This window comes from Numenius arquata, chromosome 10 (assembly GCF_964106895.1).
Source record: "Numenius arquata chromosome 10, bNumArq3.hap1.1, whole genome shotgun sequence".
NCBI classification, from domain to species: Eukaryota; Metazoa; Chordata; class Aves; order Charadriiformes; family Scolopacidae; genus Numenius; species Numenius arquata.
In genome coordinates this window covers 3,024,213-3,049,537 of record NC_133585.1, presented here as the reverse complement: position 1 = coordinate 3,049,537, position 25,325 = coordinate 3,024,213, and the positions used below count along the sequence as shown (strand labels likewise).

The 25,325-nt window shown below is 43.4% G+C and overlaps 1 protein-coding gene across 1 annotated transcript; it reads right to left on the bottom strand.

Annotated features, from left to right (window-relative positions):
- Window positions 1–6,636: 6,636 nt before the first annotated feature.
- RBP3 (retinol binding protein 3) lies at window positions 6,637–21,611 on the bottom strand. Its single transcript, XM_074155150.1, has 4 exons — window positions 18,564–21,611; window positions 11,085–11,275; window positions 8,718–8,860; window positions 6,637–6,965 (listed from the first exon to the last, which is right to left on the bottom strand). The coding sequence occupies exons 1-4, from the start codon at window positions 21,609–21,611 to the stop codon at window positions 6,637–6,639; spliced, it is 3,711 nt and encodes a 1,236-aa protein (XP_074011251.1).
- Between the last annotated feature and the right edge of the window lie 3,714 nt (window positions 21,612–25,325).

Sequence of the window (25,325 nt, the reverse complement as noted above, 5' to 3'; positions counted from 1 at the left end):
GAAGCTTGGTTTGCTTAGTCTCAGAAGCGGATGAGTTTATCCTGCTCTGGGTGGGTGTGTGGGAAGCAACAATCCTCTCTATTGTTACTGCGGCTCATCTAATTAGCCTTTCATTACTTTTTTAATCCATTTAGGGGCTTGTTCTTGACAGCTCATGACGTGTTCTTCAAGCAGGCATTTCTCTCTCTCGTATACTATTTTTTCAGGTTGCCTGATGTTTTTGTGGCCTGTCTCTGAACCTCATCTGCTGTTATTCCCTTTCAGATAGGTAATTATCAGAAACCACTCATTTCCCATCCGAGAGTAAAGGACATTGCAATATGCTCCTTATTATTTTCCGCCACGCTGATGATACAGTCCAGTCTAGTTTGTCTGCTGCACACTGGACAGAGGTTTCCTTTGAGTTCCCATGAGGATACCTGGGCTGGTAATGCAAGTATCAGCAAGTAAACACATCTGAGTGATAAAAGAGAGCCTGAGAGTCTTAGGCTGTCAGTTGGGATCAACATATTACACTCCCTGTCGTCTCTTGGGAGATTTCTGTAAGTGAGGAGATGTTATTCTTCCTAATATTTTGCTGTTGAACATTAATAGATGGCTGTTTCCCATTAACATAAACATTGGACTTATTACAGGCCAACCACTGGCTGTGCACCCCGGCTTTATTTTCCAAACATGAAGCGATTAAACTGTTAGATCATGCCTTTGAGTTCAGAAGACATAAACCCAGACTGGAGGTCTGGTTGGATTGTAGGACAGCTTTCCAAGGTCAGCGGTGGAAGCCCTTTCACTGGAGTCATTAAAAACCCCCAAATGAACAAAAGCTTTGAAACGTGGAGCAGGGGGAACAACCTTGCATTGAGCAGGAGATGATGTGGTTTCCTTCTAATCTTTCCATCTCTAGTTTGTGCCCAGTAACGTTTATTGGGCAAGGAATATATTTATGGCAAGGTTTAATGGGCCAAATTTCACTCCATCTGGTTTTCTCTGGGTGCCGGCCAGTTTACCGTGAAGCCAGTGTCCATAAAGTGTAATGAAGGACTCCACGGTGTAACCGCCCCCGTGTGCGGTTGGGGTTATAGTTCCCATTAGTAGTTTATGCCAGATTGTGATCTCACTTATTCCAGTGCAAATCCAGAATAATTCCATGTCGCTGCTCCCCGTTTACATCAGTTACTTTAAGATCAGCCTGGCCCAGTTTAAATAAGACTAAAGATTTTTTGGTGCCATCGCTGCAAAAGGTCCTCTTCTCTACTTAGTGAAAGATGCCGTGTTTTCTTAACAGTTTTCTGGTTAGAAACCTGCTTCAGAAGGACAAAACCAGCTGCGTAATGCTCCGCTTCAACGGTACCCGGCTCCAGGGGCCTGTTTTTCCCGCACGCCACACCTGGCCTGTCATTTAGATGGGGAACGAAGCGGTGCCACGTCTCACCGGTTACATGTTTCTGTGGCTGGTGTCAGGGATCTTGAGAAAGTGGGGAAAATCAGCCGCTGGTAAAAATCAGCTGCTCAATCTCAAAACCTTCTTCCAGTGGTGTGTTAGATCTACATCCTTAGAGGGCTCACCCGCAATCAAAGTTCTTCACTCTGCCTATGGTATGAGGGTTAAGCAAGCAGCAAGGCTACAGGCAGAGACAGCTTTCCTCTATGTAATGAAATTGGGGTTTTTTTTTTGGGAATAGAGGGGGGAAATCGGAATTCTTACCCCATTTCTTTGTGGGTGTATCTCAGCCACAGCTGCCATGGACTTATGGCAGCGACTTATGGACTGCCATGACAAGTGATGTATGAACGAATGTGTAAACGCCTCCTGTGCACAGAAAGACAAGAGAATCAGTTACGAAAAGTGGCAGAGCTCTTTCAAAATGCAAAAAAAAAATGAAGGGAGGCTTTTAATCAGTTTTATTTCTGGTGCTGTGCCCACCTCCCCCAGCTACGGGGACGGCGCAGTTCGGTCCCAGCACGTAAAGACTGGGGATTTTCCCTCTTGCAACATGGAAATCCCAGCGCGGGCAAACGTGCGCAATACTGCCCTGGCTCCTTCGTAGGTGGGCGCTGGCATAAAAACAGAGTGAACAAATTGCTTCTTATATACTCGACTAAAGAGTTCTGTGAGCTGAGACTCGATGACACACACCCAGGTGAGCACTATGCCATCTTGTTGCCTGCTCCACCTGTGCTAACAGCAGAGCAGAGGTGCCACCAGAACCACGACTTGCTTCCCCGTGTGTAAAAAAGATAAAAAAGCCCCTCGTGCCGGCGGAGAGAATGGCTTTTGTGAGTCTCGGGCTTAAGCCACTGTCTCATCTAAGCTGGGTTACGTAAACCAGGGGGTCTTACCCAAAATTTCTGCAGATTTTTATATCTTGAAACAAAAAATAACTTGTATTAAAGCTGAGTGAACCAAGTATCGCACAGCAGAAGGAAGCCTAACGAGACAAAGAAAAACAAACTTCCTATAATTGAGTCATGCTGGAAGCTTTTTTTTTTTTCTTTCCTTATGTCTAGAAGTCTGAGCATTTAAATTGGTGCAGATGAAAGGAAATCCTGCCGGAGGAAAGGCACGCCCCCCACCAGGGCGGGGGGTTTGTGCAGAAATTAAGGGACTTCAGGAATTCATGAAGGACTGCATTCAGCCCCAGCGCAATCCTGTGATTTTACTGCAGGGATCTGTGTCTTTTCCACAAGGAGAAATGCTCAGAAGAAATAAAATAATAGGATTTTGGTTTTTTAAAACTGGAGAAGGAGACAACATGAGGCCAGCAGAGCGGTTCTGTCCCTGTCTTGGCTAGCAACTGCCTGTGCTGTTTTGGTCAAATCCCCGTTTCTCGTGACATCTGTTCCTAGATGAGTGACAAGTGACATATCGCGACGCGGCCGAGCTTACCTGTCCCGGCTGTGCTCCTCCAGAGGGCTGTGAGTTTGCCGAGAGGCGATGCCAGATTAGGGTACTTGTTCACTCATTGACCCCTGACCGCCTTCTAATGACGATGTGTTCCTCCATCCAAACCGCACCCAGATAGGTTTTTGTGGAATATGTATTTCCTTGCTTTTGGAGGGTAATTTTTCACTAACTGATGCAGTCTGTGAGCTCCCGTTGGTTCTACAGACCAAGGGCGGAAAATCACTGCGCTAGGACAGCTTTTGTGGTGGGATCAGGAAAGGCTGCATTAGAAGTGCTCTCCAGAGAGCAAGAATGCAACATTTTGTAGTAAAAAAAAATAATAAATGAATAAGCTGGCTGCCATTTCTTGGTCAGAGTTCTGTGAATTGCTAAAAGGAGAACGATCATCCTGCCAGGATGCCTGATACACCAGCGCCTTTCTTGCTGCCTTTAAAAGGAACGTGATTAGAATGAAGCCTTCGGGAAGTCATTCTAGGTGAGGAAATGACGTGATAAACCGTTGAATGTCCGCGTCAGCTCTGGAACCAGAGGAGAGAAGGGTGGCAGTTTCAGCACGTTGTGCTGTGGAAGGGCGCTTCCGAAATCGCTTGCCCCTCCCTAAGAAAACGTCTAACTTTTTAAACCACAAACCACGGGTTTTGCATAACTGATTTTCATTCATAATTTTGTGATGTTCAAACCTTTCGATGCAGCGTGATGTTCTGTACAATCCCTGTCTGAGGTTGTGTGACATCTGCTGATTACCCTGTGCTGTGCTCACGGGTGGGGTGGGTTTTCATACGAGGCTCTGGTGGTTTGAGCTGACACTTTCAGTGGTCACTTCAAAACATCGCAAGTGCCAGGTGGAGCCAAACCTGGGGGACGTACATACGCAGTGGGACATGCAGCTCGGGATCCGTGTCTTCCTTGATGCTGCAGAATAAGGTGGAAGATCCACACAGAAAGCAGCTGTGAGGGAAAAAAAAACAGTCTTCTCGACCGCACAGATGATAGAGATCAGTTTTAATTCTGAAAGTATAGGTTTAGGTTTCAGGGAAAGTTCTGTTACCTGTCAAAATTCCAGCTCTTCTAGAAGTGTCTGGTACCCCTAAACACTACAGTCCTACCAGGTTCAGTGCCACTTGCCTCAGGGAGTCCTGCAGACTCTGCCTTTACAGGTATTTCCTTTTTGTCAGTTCTGAGTTTGCTCCCTTTCAGCTTCACTGGAATAAAGTGAGATAGAGTAGGATATAATTCATCTATCCTGCTTGTAGAATTATATCCTACTCTATATCCTATATAGAGTAGGATATAATTCATCTATCCTCTCTCTGCTCTGAGATAAGCAAGCCGGTCTTTTCAGGGTCTTCAAACAAGGTGTTTCCTGTGACCCTACCTCGAGCAGAAAGTACAGTCCAGCACAGTGTACACCACACCATGTCCAGGTTCTAGGCTCAATGAGATGGGAATAAATTTGACACAGCAGTTCGTGAAGACAAGGAAAAAATAATTTTTTAAGCCTGACTGATAGTTTCAATGCATTGGCAATAGATGACCTATGAAATAGTAAATATTTTGTCAATTAATACAGTTTGTCAAGGTTGCACATTAATCTTCCAGTGAAATCAATCACTTTAGTGAACTAACAGCACTATTGATTTCAAATGGACCCACCAGCAAATGCATCTTCATTGTTTTCCCAACTGGATTCCAATTTCTAGACATATTTATTATTTGTAAATACTTACCCTATTACTACAGGAAGGAATTATTTGCTATTTGTGCCCGTAGGGTGTAGCTTTTGGTCCCTGAATGGATGGCGAAAGTTTTTAAATGTTAAACAACTACTATTGTTCGTACATGACAGCGCAACTGATTGTGTTTAGGAAAATAAAGCAGTATATCTGGATCATTTAGACATTAAAGAGGCTTAAAAGACATTAGAAGAAATACATTAGTGTTGTTTACTCATTCATTGACTACTCCAGACTCTTTCATATTAAGTATCTTTAATATTCTTCATACATATATCACTTTACACAAAATTCTGTATGAGTTTTAATTCATTTAAATATTTTCCACAACGCTGAGAAGTTCAACAACTAGCTAGTGCATAAAAATCAAAATAGGAAAATGACCCAAAAGAGTCCAGGTTAGCGATCGCGCTGAGTGTAGCTGATAAGACAAACAAGTAGTAAAAAAGATGGAAAGTCTGTCTGGTTATTAAAATTATTTGCCTGTAAATACTGAAAGAGATTCTCTGCAGTCACATGTTTAAACACGATTTATAAAAACCCACAGCAGTAACTTACAATTGAGCGAGTAAAAAGCAACGTGTACATACTATCGACTCAACTGACTAAATTTGGGGGGACCGTTTTCCTAACTTAATTGCCTCACAGCTGGCATTCTGTAGAGATGAGAAATGTTGAGATCTAGATTTGAGATAGAGGTATTTCTAAATCATTACAAAGACAGATGGTTAGATAAGAATTGCAAGAAAGACAAGGAATGTTGTGCCTTGATTAAGCTCACATCAATAACTCTGTTAGTTGCCCTGGAATACACTATTAATTACTAGCTTGTTAGCAGGGTGCAAAGGATGCTTCTCTGCTTTGTACTTGTCTTTGGGGCAGGGCAGACAGCAATCTGGTTTTAGCCTTAAGTAAAAACATATGATTTTTTTCCCTGACTGTTGATCTAGCACTGGGTGAAAGAGTCGATGCACGGCCTTTCTCCTGCTCATCCCCCGTCCCTCTGCCAGATACCGGGGGAGAAGCCGCAGGCACCTAAAAAATACCAGGAGTTGGGGCAACCCTGACAGAGCAGGAATGGTTATTTTTGGTACATCTAAATGACAAAATGGAGAAGAGACTTAATTTAGCTCTTGCATTTTGGAAAACAGACTCTCCCAACTACCGTTAATTCTCCTTTAATATCTATAAGTAAGAATGTACACAATTTCCAAAGGAGCAGAGGTGCCTTTTCTATTTTTGCATAAATGCTTTGAGGTGGTTCACGTGACTTCAATACTGACAGGTGGGATTTTCTACGGGACCGATGGATATCTCTCTAATTTGGAGCTAAATCTTAAAAAACAGACACTGCAACAACTAACATTTACATTTAACCACAAGAGAGGAATACAGAATTCCCAGTGAATTATCCAAGTACCTCAGCCATGCCCAGAAAGAGGTGGGTTCCACAGAATGGGTTGAAAAGGGAGTCACTTTGAGCTGTGTACAGGGAATCAAGCACTGACCAGAGATTGAACGGAGTTCCCACTCCTTTCTAGGGTTTACATTTGGGGCAGTAGCTTGCTTTCCCTAAGAACTTGGTTACTAGAAATCTCACACAAAGAATGAGACTCCGTTGTGAAGCCTCCCTCAGCTGATAGGAGCTCAAATGCACTTCTGCTGCCCAGAAGAGCACCATTGCTCCTGCTTGTGAATTATTCTGGGCAGCAGAAAGGCCTTGCACCTCCTGCTGTTGGAACTGGGCTCTTGTGCAGTAAACAACCCGTGGTTTACTGAGCTAGACAGACAACAAACGGAGGAGCACTTGTAGCACATGCACATGCTGTGAGATTTTTAAAGTCTCAATTTTGCATTAGTTACCTAAATTACGGCTAAATCCTGTTCTGGGTTCCCAAACCCATTATTAGTTCAGCTCCTGAGAGTAGTGTAAGTCCTGTGGGCTCCTTTGAAAATCACAGCCTACCTTTTTTTCCGGGGGCACGTTCCCCCACTGGGCTATCTAGAGCTGTGCAGGTGAGCGCTGAGCATCTCCTTGGCTTTGATGAGCGCCGTCTCAGCCGGCGTTTCCATGTGAGGAGGCACCCCTTTCCCTTCCCAAGAAGCGCTCCCCGCAGAGGTGACCGATCTGGAGGTGGGGATGATGATGTAGAAGTTGGTATCATCTACTTGATGTGTCTGCGGGGAATGGCAGCCCCCACTGGTCTGTTCCCCAATGATGAGAGCTCTGCCCAGTCTCTTCATTATGTACACAAACTCCTCGGCAGCCCCGGCCGTCACAGCGCTGGTGAGGATTATCAGCCCCTTCTGAGAGCCATACCTCTCCCCTGCCGGAAAGGACAAAAAGCATCCAAAAATGCATCCGTTTTCAGAGATTTTTTTGCATAATGGAGAAAGAGAAGCCAAGATACAACACACTTCATTCCCTACCTGCTATTAACAAGCAAAGAAGTTTGGGAATTACTTAGTACCTATGATGTTAAAGCACTTTTCACACTGTCACCCTGTGTGGTGCTCTTGTGCCATCAGTTTCTGGTTACAGGCTCCAGCTGGGAGGCCGGCTCATGGTCACTATTGCTGGCTCTTCTGTGGCTCTTTTACAGGAGCTCTAGATCCCATCAGAGGAGCGGGACAGGAATACTCGAAGCTTGGCCAGCAGCATCTTTGGTTTCACTCCCATCCCTGCTCTAGGAACACGGCTGTAGCAGAGCTTGGCCTGCAAACTATGCAGGCAGCATTTTATGAAATTATAATTATAGCAGTTTCCCACAGGCTTTTTATAGTCTATAAATGGAAGCTGTTCCATGGCTTTTGTTGCACGTCCTTCAACAAGTACCCCTTTATTATTAGGATCTGAGCCAAGTTATCTCATTTTCTTACAGAAACCAGCTGACAGGAGTAGGAGGTTTTTTTGCACCTCATTTTCAATACATCTGAACATGCTAGATACTTTTTGAGAGCTTAGCTCTTTTGAAAAAGTGACCGGTGTGTCATAACTGGCACCTGATAACTTGAAAACTACTCTAAACTGCTCTAAAAATGTCATTCTTTAAGTAAGTTACAGTATGACACATGATTCTCATACTAAACTGTAAGAGAGGGGCATGGTAATTAATTTTCACACCATCTTTGCTCTTCTCATTTCACTATAGACATAATGTCCATTAGAAGACCCCTTTCACAGCAGATATATATATGATACCGGCCCAGATCCAGCTCCTTTGAAGTTAATATGACTCTGCCTGTTCTCTTTGATGGGAACTGGAATGCCTCCATAGTAACCGTATCCTTTAGCAGAGCCCACCTCCGACTGCCTGGGAAGACAGATGGACCCTGCAGCCTCTGACAAAGTTTAACCATTTCAGCGTGTTCCAAGCCAATAATTGCAGACCCCACTGTGACACCCTTTTTGGTTCTGTCTTAGCTTTAAAGGGGAAAATAATTAAAACCAATGTTTAAGGCTTCTCAGCACTTTAACTGCACTTTATGAGCACTGAGCAGCTCTGTTTCTGCACGTTGCAGCATCTTTTCAACTTCCTCCAACAGTGGGGCAGGGTATGTGTGGGATACATTGCCAAGTGCTCCAAACTCACTCAAATGTGCAAAATTTAGTGCGTCTCTTTCTCTCTTGCATTCTCTGGACAAACTGGGCTATTGTGGGTGTTTTCTTCTACTGAAACAGTGGATTACACAGGTAGGAAGTGAGCAACTACATAAGAAACTATGTGAGTATTGGAAGAGATATTACTAGAAGTCCAGGCAGCACAGGATTTATTTTTAATTTTGGCAACTTTTAAAAGCAACAAGTCACAACCGCTGCACACAGTATTCAGTTAAATTTTTGGGGACCGGTTTACAAACCTCCGTGCCAAATATATGCCATTCCTTGTTATTTACAGACGGCATTGAGGGACGTGGCTGAAATGCACATTTTTGTTTTTACATTCCCTGCACAGCTTGAGCTAATTGTGGCAGGTGCTTTCACCAACTGAGTTACGGTGTCTAATGGCTCACTTTAAACTACACAAGGAGGGATATCTGAAACGAAAAGCTACTCTAAGAAGAAACAGTCATTTTACCTTTGAGCTGTGGCTGGGTCCAAATTTCCTTTACTGAGTCACTGGGTCTGTCATAAACTTTGTCCAGGAGAACTTGGTGTCCTTCATCAAAGAAGTATGAGCAGAGGATTGCTATGGAAGTGGTGGGGCCTCCAATGTTGTACCTTTTCAAAAATTAAAACTATTAAGGAAAGAATTGAAAATCTCCCTTCCAAGTATTGTTCCTTAGCATCAACACTGAAAGGGCTTACGGCTACATTTTGATACATTTGCATTAATTCTCCCCTATCATCATTTGCACATTTGTCAGAGAAACAAAATCCTGTCTAAGAGTCTTGGGCTGTTACTGCCCACCACTGACACACATAAAACTGAACGCTCTGTTTTTTTCTTGATCCAACCCAGAAAAAAATCCAGAAAGTAAGCAAAGACTTTTAATCTGCAGAGAAACATCAGATTCTCATTATTCTTCTCCTCTGAATAACCCATGCTATTACTGACATAGGCAGCATGAGGAAATACCTAAACCCCAATATATAAATGTAAATCCTAATCTAAGCAATATATGTTTGTAGAACTGTCACGTTCTTATTTCCTGCTGCACACAATGAGAATACTTGGTGTTTGGCACCGTATAAAATCAGGCCATTTCTTTTTGTGCCTAAAAATGGCATTAGTTGCTTCATTTAGGACAGTCGTGTTTGAAACCTTTGGTTGTAGTTTAATTTCATACCAGTCTATGAAGACTGTGAAACAAACGGTGCTGATACGTAAAGGTTGTTACAGACTGCTTGTGTGACACTGGGGAAGCTGTTTAGTTATCAGTGTCTCTTCTCAATGCTGTGAAGGTTGAAAATAGGAAGTCCATGAGTGGCACAGCTGTTCCAGGAAAGGGAACTATTAAGGTGAGAGACATTATGCATTATGGCTAATCCCATGCAAAATTGAAATGATCAAAATATGAAATTCATGAGCAGCCCAGCTGTTCCAGGGAGGGAAACTTGTAAGATGAGAAGCATTATTCATTATGGTTAATCCCATGCAAAATTGAAATTACCAGCCTTGCCTTAAAATCGTAAGATTGGTCTAGGGAGAATTTCAAAAAGTAAAATATTTGGGGCTCTCTTTTATATGCCTTCAGACACTGGGTCTTTTGTGTGCACTCAAAGGGCTGGAAATACATTAAATAAAAGAACACCAAAGCAACCCAAGAAAAGAACCGTAATAAGACCATTTGGTAGCTCAGACGTTATTTCACCTTTGCTGTTTTATTGCCCCTGGCCCTTAATAGGAGTTTTGGCTTGGGAGAAAACTGGGGCAAGAAAGAGAACAGCCCCAGTCCCGTCTCAAGTCTGCTGGAAGATGGTGGGGCCTTTGCTGAACTGGAATTTAGTCATGGGTTTGGTTTTTTGGTTGCTGCCCTCCCTCCTCTGTGATCACACAGTGAGATCTCTCTCTCTGCTCTCATCTCCACACTCATCTTTTCCTGCACATGCTGTAAATCCCAGAAGAATGTTAAGAAGATTACCAAATATTAAGAGCCCTGTGATGGCAATGGACGTAAGTGGTTCTAGCATTGAAAATAAGTTCTTACAAAGGCCTTCTTTCCTTTAGCTGATATTTGCAGTATTCTGGGCTCACAAACATTAGCTCTGGACCAAAACAAGGGAATGACTTACCTAACTATTGTATGGGAAATGCATATTTGTGATATTCATCTGCTTTGATAGATGGCAGCAAATGGGTGCCATCTTCTGGCTTGTAAGATTTGGAGCACTGTTGACACACTGAAGTGTCCAACGGAACCTTAAGTTGAGAGCAGGTGATGATGCTGTAGCTTTGTGCAGCACGGTCCAGGACTGCTACAGCAGCTTTGGGGCAACAGCACCTTTAAAACACCTTTGTGCTCTGTGCACAAGAGTCACTCTGTACAGGGCTGGTTGCCCTGCAGATATGGCAAACTAGATGTTGTAACACAGCCTTACGCATGGTCTGTTTTTTTGACTGTTCAATCACTTGACCACTGCCAGCAGTAAAAGATTTAATTAAGCTGTATATATATAAATATATATAATTAATACAAGGCACATGCAAAGTTAGATTAGAAAGAAATGAGAGAATGAAAACAGATGGGACATCCAGGATTGCGTTCTGCAACATATTCCCTAAATTTGCTGATTTAGTTCTAAACATCTCAAGTGATGGTACAATTTATCTTGAGATATACTTCCAGACTGTTACTGTTTCCCTTGGCTGTTTTCCTTTTCTCATTTAATCCCAGCAATGTTAGCCTGTAAACAGGACAGTAAGCCATGTAAAGCTAATTCACGGTTACAAGTAAAATGCTGGTTTGAGAGAGCTTTGGTTATTTGCCATTCAAAGGTTTACCTCATGTCTATGATTAATGCATCCGTGTGAACAATTTTCTTCCAAACATGCTCTACCAGTAGGTCGGACACCTGGGTTAGAAGTTCACTGTCTCCAAACATATCGAATCTCAGATAGCCGACGTTGTTTTCAAATACATTTGTGTGGAATGAAAATTTAATCAGATCTTCAAATACTTCTGGGGAAGGGATCTGAAAGAGTTTGGAAAAACAAAAGCAAATCATTTGCTGGCACTGGTAGCTTGGCACAAGATTCAGAAAGAATGATGTGGGTCAAGTTTAGTCCAGGTGGGACATATACGAGGAATGTAACCAAGTTCAAAGAACATAATGGATGATATTAAGACTTTTGCATATGAAATATAGGTTAGCATTGGCTGCTGCGTTGTTTGCTCAGTAAAGGGTGCATCAATAGCATGCCCAGAATGTGGATCAGGCACCTATTTGTCAGGGCTCAGTTTATTTTTAAAAAATACAGGAATTTCCTTGGACAAAAGATGCTGAGCAGACTACAAGCACCATCCCCCCAGCCTGCATCCCAGGCCACTATCCCAGGCCTGCCACCCAAGCCCACTTGCTTTCTTTAGTAGTTCTTTCTAAATACAGCACTTGGGACTTTGATAATCTCTTGATTGGCCTCAGCTGACAAACAGCAGCTGGCTACAGGTGAGGGTGGCCCCAGCCCCTCTTAACGAGCCAGTCCCTGTGACAGTGAGGAGCCTGGTGTGTGAGGCATGTGCTAGGATACTCAGGAGGTGTTAAATCTCTTCTATGGTGGCCACGTGCCTGCAGTCTCACGTGTTAGGCTGTGATTAATTTCATTTTGTTTAGCTTATGTTATTAAACAGCAGAGTTTTTTTTAATAGCAATGTGTAGCCAACTAATAAAGTTATTCTAATAAGCCCTAAATGCACTGGGGATGTAGGCTGCTCCTATTGCCAAACATATGCTTTACATGCATGTGTCTGAAAATGGAAGACTTTCCTTCAGCTTAAGGAGATAAAGCTTTGGGATATATATGACTTCTGTGACCTTCAGCAATTGGGCCTTTTCTCCTCAGGGTTGCTGGGAAAATGATTTTATACTTGCTTTTTAATCATTTGCCCTCTCCATAGCTCACCCCTAGACAATCCATACTTTTACACCCGAAAGAACGAGGAGTCAGCAGTGAGCCCTGTGCTAAAAGGTGCTCTGCCAACCTGCAATTTGCTGCAGAATTTGGGAGGCATTTGGTAGAGGAGTCAGGCAATCTCCTGCCCTACGTGTAGTGCTCTGGCCTGGGGTTCAGCTCCTGCCAAAAGCATGTCTGCCCCCAAAGAAGGTATGTAATGCAGCTGTATTTGACTCAGCTCAAGCACTTTACCTTTACCTGGGGGAAAATTACCCACCATATCCCACTTGGGGCTGCCCTGGGCTTCTTCATCATTCAGTGCCTTCTCTATGCCAAAATTGCCAAAATTTCACACATTAATTTAAAAACCCTTTTGGCCAGTACTTATTGATCTGATTGTAAAAGCAAACTCTGCTGAGTCCTTTTCTGTACCCTTCTTTCTCACCGTACCTTGTGAAAATAACCGTTGTATCTGGACTGTAAACATATCAATCCAGCACTGCCGAGTTTGTCATTTCCAATCCACTTCCCAGTGACAGCAATGCTACTTGATCTGCCCACTGTACTTTGATTAACAAATCACAGTTTTGAAGAATATATCCAGCATGCATTGCATTGTTCTGACAGAGCTCATCTCTAGTTCAGAAGTACTGGTCCCCCCGGGAGAAAAAAAATCATCACTCGTTGGTGACATCGACAAATAAAGTTGATGTGTTACTCTCAGCCACTTACTAACAATATTTAACTGAACACACAGATTTCTTAGCATATTGTCTCCAAAAATAATTGCTAAATGCATACCTATAAGCATGTTCATTAAAAATAACCTCTCTGTCTATGTCTGGTAATTTATTTTTTCTAGTTGTTCTTCTACTGTGCTGCATCACATCTTTGTTCACCGAGGACTTCGGTACCTGCCAGCAGTTTTGCCAACTCCTGGAAATTCATTACAGATTTCAAGGTGGGCAGGTTGCTCCTAAAGCCTCAGGTCTCATGGGGTAAAAATGAATATGCAAGGATCTCAAAGAAACTCTTCTTCATCTTTGTGGCTGCAGGAAAAGGTATGAAAATATATCTGTTCTAAAGGCTTTAAGACCGTAAGTCAGGTGAAGAGCACTCAGAATGGGATTCTGAGGGGCTGGGGAAAGCCTCCTGATTTTTAAGCAAAGGAAGGGAGGAAGCTGGGACTGACAGTAAAGTTGTTGTCATGGAAAATCGCAGGTTTGTGACACTGGCACACGGGCCATTTTCTGCGGGTACCCAAGGAGGTGAATCTGGCTTCAGAGAGCAACAGCGCGTTCTCCTTTGGAAGGCAGGGCCTTGTTTGCAGGCCAAGGACAAGCTGGGACAGGATGCAGCTGAAATTAAGATCCTGCTGCTCAGTCAGACAATGTTTACATACAAATGACTTGATGTTAAATATAAACCCTCAGGTGCCTTAGTAAGAACACTATAAGCAAAGTGGCTAGACTAAAGGACCTCCAAGGCCACTTAAGCCAAGGAAGAATTGTTTTTCGTTAACTATATAGGGTCTCCAGCCCTATCCTACAGTCTCCTTCCACAAGTAAGTGGCATAACTGGAACAAGTGACGTGACACAAAATAGGACCTAGAACACTGCCCTGGGACACACGCAGGGAGTTTCATCCCTGGCTCTGCTACTGACACATACCCCAACCATGAGCAACCTCCTTTTTCAGCTGTGCCTCTCTTCCTTCTTTTCTCCCCTTTCACCTCTCCCCTAAGTTGTTTTGCCTATTTAGATGGAAACTGTATTTTCGTTGCTAATTTTGTGCTGACCATTGTAACGTAGCTCTGAGTTTCAGTAAGTTTGCTCGTGCTGTCAGCTTCCAGCTGTTAAAATATTATCAGCCAATACCCTTGAGCCATTGCAGATCCTGAGGCTGGTTTAAGAACCCTGAGATCTCAGGGGCCGAGTGGCGGGTTTGCACCTTGCTTTTTTAGAATAACATTTGGGTTCCTTGTGTACCTTCACAGGCTGGAATGAACCGTCCATCCCAGTAGGTCTCCCAGCTCAAGGACTGAGCAGGATCAGCTATATCGCTGACAGCCCACTCTCACTTGCTCTTAAAAACACCCATAAAACTGGGTGATTTCCAGGCAATCCAGTTTAGTACGTCACTAGCCTTACTATTACAAAGATGTTTTTAACGTCTAGTGTAAACAGTCTAAGTTCACTACTTTCTACAGTCTAAGTGCATTACTCCTTGGCCTATTTTCCATGGACAAGGGAACAGCTTATTCTCCTCATACTTGAAACAGCCTCTTATGTATCTGAAGACTGTTTTCATGTCTCCTCTCAGGTTTCTTCTCGCCGGAATAAACAACTCATATCTTTTAAACTTTTTCAAGATGACTCTTACTCAGCCTTCTCTTTGCTCCTTTTCCTCTTTTTCTGCCGTCTCACCACTTGAGACACATCCTTCCAGAAAAACATTGCCCAAGACTGCACAGAGTACACTCTAGCTGAATTTTCTTCATGAATATAGCTGAATATAGCGGAAGACCTTAACCGTTCCAGTTTGATGGTTATTATTTTTTACTGCAATAACTTGACTCTACTGATGCGTTCAGCTTGTGAACTCTGAAAAACCTGTATACTTTTTTACAGAACTCCCCCTAAACAAGCTGTTTTTCTCCCAGAGTCGTGCAGTCAATTACTATCACCCTAGAAACTGTGGAAGAACCCTGCACGTGTTCTTAGAATCATAGAAGTATAGAATGGTTGGGTTGGAAGGGACCTTAAAGATCGTCGAGTTCCATCCCGCTGCCATGGGCAGGGACACCTCCCACTAGACCAGGTAGCTCAAAGCCCCGTCCAGTCTAGTCTGTCTTATTTAACCTCATCCTGATTTTCACAGATTGTTTCTCCAGTTTTTCCAGACCTGTAGCTTTGAATTCTAATCCTGTCCTCCATTGCACCCAGACAGCTAGGACTGGGGCTGTGTATGTGTGTGTTACCAGAAGTAAAAGCTGAAACTCTCTGTGACTGTGCTCTGGAAAGGATTAAAAGAGATGGAAGGCACTAGGAAAAGAAAAAAAGTGATTAACAAAGTGTCACATTCTTTTCTGCACCAAATACAAGAAGCATGAACTGCAAAAGATGAAGAGTCCATGAGAGTTAAACACGAGACATTTTTTGGGCTTGCATAAACTGGTATAGTTGCACTGCCTTTCCTGTGGTTATGTTGCTATAAATCAGCATCGTGTGGGCCCACAATAATTTTTTTTCCCACCCACTGGCAATAGATGTAGGAATTTGATTATCTATCTTGACACTTTGAGGCTGAGCATTTTGATTTCACTCATTAATGAAGGGACATCAGCAAACTATACTCCTTTCTCGTGAAACATCTGTAACTATCGCCTCCTTCAGCAAGTACAATACTCTGCAATAGATACATATTATTTATCTGGGAAAAGGAGGACTTCAAATGCAGGAACAATTTCTCTTTATAAAGAGATTTATAAAGGATTTATAATCCTTTATCTTTATAAAGAATTCATTTTTGTCTTTGATCATCATTTTCAGCCCTTTATCTAAAACACAAAAGTACTCTTCGGTGTGAAGACTGCATTAAAAGTATTTAGGCGTTATCAGGGGGCCAAAAGAGTCACTCAGGGAGATTCTTGTCACTTAAAATTGACATAAAACATTTGCCAAAATCAGGTAGCCTACAATACTCAGATATTCATGATCACAAATGTTTTGGTACAGAAGGGAAGGTCTGACTGGAGGGAGAGAAAGGCAAACAGAAGAAAAAGAAGTAGGGATTATGGAACTGAGCAGCAGCAAGTTTCCAGAGCTCTGCCTCATAAGCAAAATGCTATTTTCTGAATCACAAACAATATATACAATATTTGCCTCTGGGAAGGCTGACTTTGGAAAAATGGCATTTATGCAGCAGACAACTCTGGCTGGTAGTGACCTTGCTGCTGTCATAGAGGAGACATGTTCACCACCCCGTATTATGCTTCAGCAGCTATTCTAATGTAGCAGATGCAAAGGTCTACATGCGTTTCACTTGTCTGTCTCCTACGTCCCATCCCATCCTTCCTGCAGTTATTCATCATCACTTTCGTTTAATTGCGTTGGATCTGCTTCGCTGTCAAGGTCGTTATCAAGAAAATCCCACTGTCAAGGGAAAGGGTGGCTTGGAAAGTAGGCAGCACAAGAGAAAAACTAGTTCTTAGGTTTTTGAGGAATAAATGTGATACAGATTAAAAGAGCCACTCTGTCCACGTATAGGACTGTAAAAAAATAATAATTTACAAATGCAATTAGTGCCGTCATGTCAGCTTCACTATAATCTTAAGGCATTTTCTCTCTGGGGTATTGGCATGGGGTATTCCTGAAATTTTCCACAGAAAGTATCCCCAAGGCAGGACTATTGCTTCCCAGTGCTCAGGTGAACTTTCTTTCACCCCTATCACAAGGAAAATCCTTTACTTCAATGTGTCTTTGTTTGCTCACCTTCTTTCTTAAAGTGTCTTAATGCCACTCCCTTGTTTCTCTGCCTCCCAATTCCTTAAGCACTATAGGGAACACATACGCCTTTGGAAACTATTTTAGCCTCATAAGAGACCCGGGCTTTTCCTCTGCTGTTTATACATTATCTCCCCTTGGAGAAAGCTCACATTTGTCCTGATTTTCATCCACACTGATGTGATTTCCTTCTTATGGATATATCCCTGACCTCTTCCAATCATTTTGCTTGACAAAGAACTGAGGTAAACAGAGGCATTAATTAGTATAATGGCCTTTCCTCACTAGCTCTACCAGGATCAGAATCTCACGTCATGTGACAAATAAGATATTTGTCCTGTACATCCTGTTCTGAACATTCAAGGTCTGAGTAAAGTAAGCAAGGTTCGAACAAGTAAAAATAGCCATCAATTACCATTAACAGCTTTCAGTGAAAACACTGACTAATTTGCAAGATGGGCCCACTTTTGTAGAATGGGGAGAAATTATCATGTATCACTACTGATACATTGCTAAGAATTTAGCAGGGAGCTCTCTCAAAAACATCTTTAAAGTGAAGTTTTCTACACCCAACAAATGTAGGAGGGTAAGAAAGTGAAGGAATAGAAAAATCCTTTAATTAATTATTTCCATTTAAGCTTAGAGGCAAGAATGGGGACGGTACTTCTCAGTTAACAAACTTGAAAAAAATGTCCTCCCCGGCAATGCTTAGACTTTGTCCTTGACCTTAGCATTGGAGATAATACCACAAAGGTCATACCCACTTCAAATCATGCATGCCAAAAACTTCAGAGGATGGAAGCCCACCGATTTCCTCCCCCAGGAAACATTTAATAGTTACCTGACACTTGGTATACTCTGGTTCATTGCAAAGGCAAATACATTCTCTTCAAACAGTAATTTTATGAGTCCCCGGAGAAAAGCCGTCTCTGATAGCCGTGCTAGAGCAGTAGCCAGAAAGCAGCGAACTCCATCCAAGAAAGGGATCAGGTTATCCTAACCCTCCCTTTAATTTGAAGATGGAATTTTAACAAGTGCTCCTGGGAGCTCCCTCCAACACAACAATGAAGAAGAAAGATTGCCAAGGCAGAGCAGTATATAAATACCCAGGCTCAGAACAAAGCACAGACTGTTATGCAAACCACACAGCAAGGGCAAAAGTAGATTATTAAAAATCAATTTCTCCCTGGGGTCACCTAACTTCCACCGAGATACTTCTTCCAATGTATTTCTAGGTCACTGGGAAACCATCTGATGCTGAGCATGAGATACAATCGGAACAATTTTCCACTGTCACTAGCAAAGGAGCTGCTCGTTATTCTGCTGTAACAGAAGTCAGGTACAGCAATTTTATATAGAAAAATCCATTGTGTTTGGTGGGTGCATTTTATTAATTTTTATTTTAAATTATTAAATTTTGCATTTACTCTGGTTCAAACAAATTTTTCTTAAGTTACAAATTCGGTTTGTAGCCAGTGAGGTTCTGCATTGATTTATTATACTCGAAAGGCCACAACACTGAAAGAGAAGGGCTCACAGAGACAATGAGGTGTCTTCCCTCTCACCGTGAGGCCCTGCGTATTTACTCCTGTGAGATGGCAACTGAAAGAGATTCAAAGCCTGAAGGTTGTTCCCAAATCGCATGCATCCAGAACTACCACCTACTACCATGAGCTACTACCCTGACTTGCTTTAGTGTCAGAGAGACCTCAGCCTCCAAAACCCACTCAGGCACTGGCTTCTCTTCTGGGTACAGGTAAATCCCCGTGGGTTTATCATATGGGCTAGAAACGAGATAAGGTATCTGCCCCAGTGCTCCCATTCTAGCTGGCATCAGTATAGCTGGGTACAAGTCAACTGTACCTGTTTTGGCATGATGCCTGGGATGCTGTCCTTGGCGTGTTCGGGGACGTAGAGTAATTTCAGGTGCTCATCATCAGAAAGAGCTTGCAAGTTGGCAGTCACCTTCTTGGCCAGTTCCTCTTCTGTATTAATCTTTTTATAAACACCTTTGTTGATGTTCTGTGTGAGGTTGGATGCTATAACAGTCCCAATATCCACAAAGGCGTAATTATCTGCCACAAGCTTGCCTATAGTTTGCAGCATCTGTGGCACCTGGGCACGCAGGTTGGCAATCTGCTGAGCTACAGCCATGGCTTCACTGGCCTGGATGGTGATGTGTGGCTCCACCCCAGACACACTCCATACTTTGCCGGTGACTGGGCTGAGCACCACCTGGCTGGGGATGGAGGCATAGAGGGAACTGTTACCAACCCGATAAATGCCCACCGAGAGGGAACCACCTACTGTGGGCTCACCAATAACCGTGGCCCGATGTAGATCCTTCATGGAGCGAGTGAAAGCTTCAGCTGCGGAGCCACTCATATGGCTTGTTAGGATGTAGATGTCCTTGAGGGAACCGTATCTCTTGCCGGCGACTTGGGGGAGAGTCCACACCTCTGTGCTGCGGGAGGTACTGCGATCGAAGATGGTGTAGAGGTGTTGCCGAGGCTCGGGCTCAAAAAAGTAGGAACAAAGTATTGGGATGGCAGTGGAGTAGCCACCTGTGTTGTACCTCATGTCAATGATCATGGCATCCGTGTTCACCAGCTTGCTCCATATCATCTGTATCAGCTGGGGTCCAATGGCCTTCACTGTTTCTGCCTCAGCCATCATATCAAAGCGAAGGTAGCCCAGGTTGCCTGGCAATACCTCAATTTTGAAGAGCGCCTCAATGATGTAGCTCAGTTCCTCAGGGCTGGGAATCATGTTGGGAAGCTGTTCTTCTGGTGTTGGCTCCACATGGCTGTGGAAGACATGAAGCCGATGGTCCCCTGAGGCCTCCTGCAAGTCACTGGTAAGCTGGGAAGCCAATGTCTCAAAGTCTACAGCTGATCGATAACCTCCTTGGGCCCGTTTGGTGCTAAGCATAGCACTGGCCTTACTAGCCACTTCTGGGATGGCATAGTGAGCCTCTAGGAGTTGCCCGGTACCTTCCAAAAGTACTCCCATGTTCTTGTGAAAAGCTAGCACCTCTTCAGCCTTCTCCAGTGCATCCTCAGCCAGGACTATGGCATCGGGCACAACACCTCCACCCATCCAGCTTTCCCCATGGTTGTCTATGAATGTGATGACAGGAACTGTGATAGTGAGGCCACGGGTGATTCCCTGCTCAGGGTGCAGCAGAGGGAAGGTACGGGTGTGCGAGAGGCTTCCAGCTGTGATCTCGCCAATCAGGGTGGCACGGCCCAGGGTCTGCATGAGGTAAGCAAACTCCTCAGCAGCTGTAGCAGTGTGGTGGCTGGTGAGCAGGTAGATGCCACGCTGAGCCCCGTAGGGCTGGCCCAGCAGTTCGACCTGGCTGTTGTGCTCCTGTGTGTGGTTGGTGCGCCTGTCATAGGTTGTGAAGAGATGGACGGGGCCAGCAGCAGGATCTTGGAAATAGGAGAGTAGCACAGGCACAGCAGAGGAGGAAGGGCCACCGGGATTGTAACGCAGGTCCATGATCAAGTTCTCTGTATTTTGGAGGGGCTCCCACACTTTGTGGACAATGTAAGGTCCCAGCTTAGCAAGCACAGAGGCATCTGCAAACTCATCAAAGCGCATGTAGCCAACATTGCCGGGCAGCACCGACACCTTGAAGACAGTATCCACCAAGGCATGCAGCAGCTGCTCGTTGTCAGGCAAGTTGGCTGCCACTGCAATTGGCTTCTCATCAGAGGGGGCAGCAGCTTCGCCTGGCATCATGACTCGGACCAACAGGCGGGGGTCTTCAGATAAGGTCTGCATCTCAGTGTTGAGCTTGGAGGCCAGGTCCTCTGCTGACTGCACGGAAGAGAAGTCGGAGGTGACGAGGCGCCGCAGCAGTGCTGGCACCCGCTCCACTAAGCTGTAGTAGTCCTTTAATATGTTTGTGAGGTGGCTTAGGGTGCCCGGCACTGCTCTGCGCACTGCCAGGATGTCCAGGGATTTCTGCAAAGCTTGCTCTGCCTCAGTAGCCACACATGGCATCACCCCACTCACCTCCCAGCTCTGTCCACCCCCACTCAAGGGGCTCACAGATCGTGACACGGGAACCATCATATAGAAATTGGAGGGGCCAATACGCAGCTTCTGGATGTCCAGTGAGCCCCCGGCTGTCTTCTCCCCGACAGTGATAGCCCTGTTCATGTGCTTGAGGATGTAAGCCACATCTTCAGCCACTCCTGTGGTGTGGCGGCTGATCAAGACAATGACATCCTTGTCCTTGCCGTACCTCTCTCCCAACACCTTTGGCAGTGTCCATATCTCTGTGGTAGTATTGGAGGGACGATTGTATACAGTCTCAACGTGCAGCATCTTGTCGGCTTCATGCAAGTATGAGATGATGAAGGGGAGGCCAGAAATCTGTCCCCCCGTGCTGTGACGAAGATCTATCACCAGGGCAGATGTCTCTATCAGTGTCTTCCAAACCTTGTCCACCAGAAAAGCTCCAACTTTCTGTACTGCTTCCTCTCCTATGATATAATCAATCCTCAGGTAGCCAACATTGCCGTCCAGCTTGTCATACATGACCACATGCTCAATAAGACTCAGGAGTTGTTCACGAGTTGGGGAAGCCTCAGCTTCTTGTTTGGGAGCTGCATGCGGTGATGGCTCATAGGAAATCACCAGCCTTGGGTCATTCAGAGCACCTTGCACTCCAGCTGTTAAGACACTGGCCAGCATTTTTGGATCTGAGATGTCCAGGATCTCCCCGCTCTTGATCGCTTGCTCAATGGCTTCTTGCATTCCCACTAGGTTTTCAGGATAGCAGTAGTTATCCAGAAGGACTTTAGCCATGTCCAGCACTAGAGTTGGCTGAAAGATCTCCTCGGCAGGTATCCTGCACATGATCAGTGCTGAGAACAGGAAGAAATGTGTCCTGATCATTTTGGGTTTGTATGGAATAGAAAAAAGAAGGAAAGAAGTCAGAAGCTCCTATTGATTAAGATGAATGTGGCTCTCCAATGACTCTCTGTTGGTGAATCACTCTGAAATCCCTCTGTTGAATGCAGGTGCACTGAACAGATAAAAATCTTTTATCTGCATTAAACCTTTAATCTCATTAAAATGGAGTGCATCATCCGAAGTGCACCAATAGACGAAGTTCAGCTCCTTACTACTTTACAGCCTTCTTATGAAACAGTAATAAACTTCAACCAAGGCAGATCTTTCTGGCAGTTAATTGTTTCCAAAAGCTACGGTATTGCCTGTTACAAACCGTTCCTGGCTTATCCTGACAGTGGATTGCTTAAATGCAAACCTTTGATTTAAGCCCCAATTAGAAAAGCAGTCATCCAGTCTTTTACTATTATTTATGAAAAGCTTATACCAGGAGACTCTGCAGTGACTTAGCTCTATCAATATTTAATATTTTTTTCAAAAGTTGTTGACAATATATTGTCTTTGGTGTTTTTCAGTCTGAGCTGCAAAGGACTGTTCCTACATTCTATGACTAAGGGCTCCAAACAAGGAACTCCAGACATTTAGAACAGCTCATAAAATCCGAGGTAATGACAGCCTGTTAATTTCTGCGCTGAGAATTGCAGCGTTTTAAACAGGACTTTGAAATACATTTGCCTCAAGATAATACAGCTAAATCTGAGGTGACTTTAATCTTAATAATTTGCGCTCAATTAGGATTTACTTGTAATACCATTGAGTAACATATGGTCATGTCTGATGACAGCTCCCAGCCAATAGACTTTAGGCTCAACATACCAAAATAGAACGTGTGGGGGGGGGTTGTTTTCTTCTGCTCACAATGTATTCGAGACCCTATTGTGTAAAGAGTTTGAGAGAGGATCAGAACATGCGGGATGCAACTGCGGGCTGTACCCATGTGAGTTGGCAACATTCGGAGCCCCAGGACGACACGCCAAAGACACACAAGAACAGATTCTTGGCTTTAAGTCCGAAAAGAGCTGCTACCCCAGCCGTTCTGCTTGCTGGAGGTAGCTGCAGAACAGATTCAGGAATCTGGGAAAAGTGTGTTTTTGTATTGCTTTGAAAAGATCACTTGTTGCTATGTATGAACGCACGCAGGAGGGAAGAGTCTAAAGATGGTCTGCCCTGGCTGGGTGTGCTCTGTGGGTGCCATGTGTGGGTGTCATGAGTGACAAAGCAAAGTGTAGCACAGTCCTTCTGGGTCATTCAGTTGCAGTAATATAACAAGTCCATATAGGAACAGCCTCGTCGATATACACGGGTACAATTTCATCCCATGGTTGATTTGTATCTGTGTGTATGTAAATGTACAAATGTAAAGGCATCAAAGGGGACAATTAAATTGTTCTAAGAGTCCATTAGAGAAAGGAACGCTCTATGGCAAAAGCTGTAAAACTCCATGTTATAATCACAGCTCTCTCTGCCAACCAGGCTGTGCTTTCATCTGTAAAAACCCCACAGTTTAAAAAATGTTGCCTCTTCCCTTGTCAAAGAGAGGCCCAGGATACAGTGGAAATTGTTGTTGATAGCATATAAATAAGTTATTAAGCTTCAGGTGTGCCACAGCAACATTCTGTGTGCCTCATCGGTAGAGAAGCAGTGAAATTCAGATCTGTTGTATCTTCTTAATTTTAGGGGGCTGTTCTATATTGTGACAATGTGTGACATCCACCACAGAGCTAACTCCTGGGCATTACCGCCAGTTTGGATCGCTCTTCTTGCTTTCCTCCTGCAAAGAACAACCCAGCCCTCCAGGCAAAGGTAGCCAGAACAAAAACTCTCCAGCACAACCACGCTTTGTCCCAAAACTGACTTTTGAGCTATGGGATTTATTGCCAGAACTGCATTAATTCCTCATGTGGCCAGCAGAGTGGACAGGCCCCTGGGCACATTGATTTTTATTGTTTTTCTAACTCACAGCAATTCTGTTTGTCAAGCTTGGAAAGTTTTTGGGGCAAGGGATATCTTCTGCTACATTAATGTCTACCACACACTCTACCTGTACTTCCAACCTCTGATAGTGTCTCTAAATGCTGTTACCACAGGAATAATTGCACACGCTGTAGTGTACGTTAGGATAATCAAGTCAAGAGACAAGATATTGTACCTCATAAATTCCCAACTTAATTCTTAAGCACCATGTGCTCCGTGCACTGACTCAGGCAGCAGACGTCTGAAATAAATACGTTATTGTGTCATTAATGCATACAACCAAGAGGGGGATGATACACAGATAATCTTAATTCTGACATTTCCCACTTTAGCGCACGTAACATTTTAATGTTGTTTTACTCTCAGCAATTTTTGGGTGTTCCAACATCTTTCAATTAACTTGAAAGGGAAAATATAGACTAATTTTGTTATAATGGAAACAAAGCATAATGGTAAAGAAAATACACGTGATCTAAAACAACGAAGTAAAAATGTGAAAATATGGAAGGGTTAGATATTTCGCCTGCTGGGGAAGGGGGCTGGGTTGTTCCATGGGTCCCCTTTTCTTGTTTCTTATTTCTTTCTTCCTTTAATTCCTGCTGGGTGCAGGAAGGGGGCATGCCCAGCAGCCAAGGAGCAGGGTCACAAAATGGATCCATTGTGACAGGAATTGGGAAAAAAAGTACAATAATCCATGTCCCTAAGAATATGTCAGGATGGATCTCTATTTCTGTCCGTCTGTACAGTAGCTTTAAGCATGCAGCTTTCTATCCCGGAAAAAAAGAATGACATTGCATGTTTATGGAGTATACCTAGGACTTTCTTTATTAATCCTTCAGTACATAGTACATAATGGATACATATTGATATGAAACTACTCAACAAGTACAAGATAATGGTGGAAATAACGTTAAATTATTTACCATAAAAATCAGTTTAAATCACAGCAAATCTTAAAAACAATCTTATTTTTTCAGAAGGGCTGTATTCTTCTGTGCCACTTTCTGCTTTTAGAATAGAAATTAATAAACTTGAAATGACAAAGCATTACTCAAATTTTCTTCAGTTTCAACTTGCTGTGCAAAGGGCGTTATGGGGTGTTACAGATGTTATATACAAGGTGTTAACCTCATCTTACTGTCGATGCAACAGACACAGATGAATTGCCATGAAAATCATACTCAGAAAAGAGACAGTGACAGGCAGTAACTGAGCATTTTTAATCGACACGTGCCAGATAATTACATTCCACATCTAAATGAGTTCTATATATCCACTGCTAAACTCATTTTGTGATAATTTTTTTTTCCTAGCATAAGGAAGTATTTCCACAGACTCACAATATTTTTCTCTGGTGAAGCCTTATGTAGAGGTTAAAAAAACATGAAATAGCCCTTTCCTGCCTGTGACTGTTGTAAAATCGTAAGATTACAAAAAAAAAAAAAAAAAAAAAAAAAGAATTTTTCTCTGTTTTTCTAACATTTATTGTGCGTTGTATTATGTTCTAAAGATTTTTTTATCAGAAAGTCTGGAAACCGTAGCTGAGGTTTTTATGAAGGTAGGGTTTTGAGAAATATATACAGGATTATGATTAGTTTTACCAAGTAAAAACCAAGATATGGCAACACTCCATAGTTCAATTTATTCCTCCAGTTCGGATGCCTATTTGTCCTCATGCACTTCATCACTAATGCACAGAAACAAAACTCGCTTCATAATGGAAAT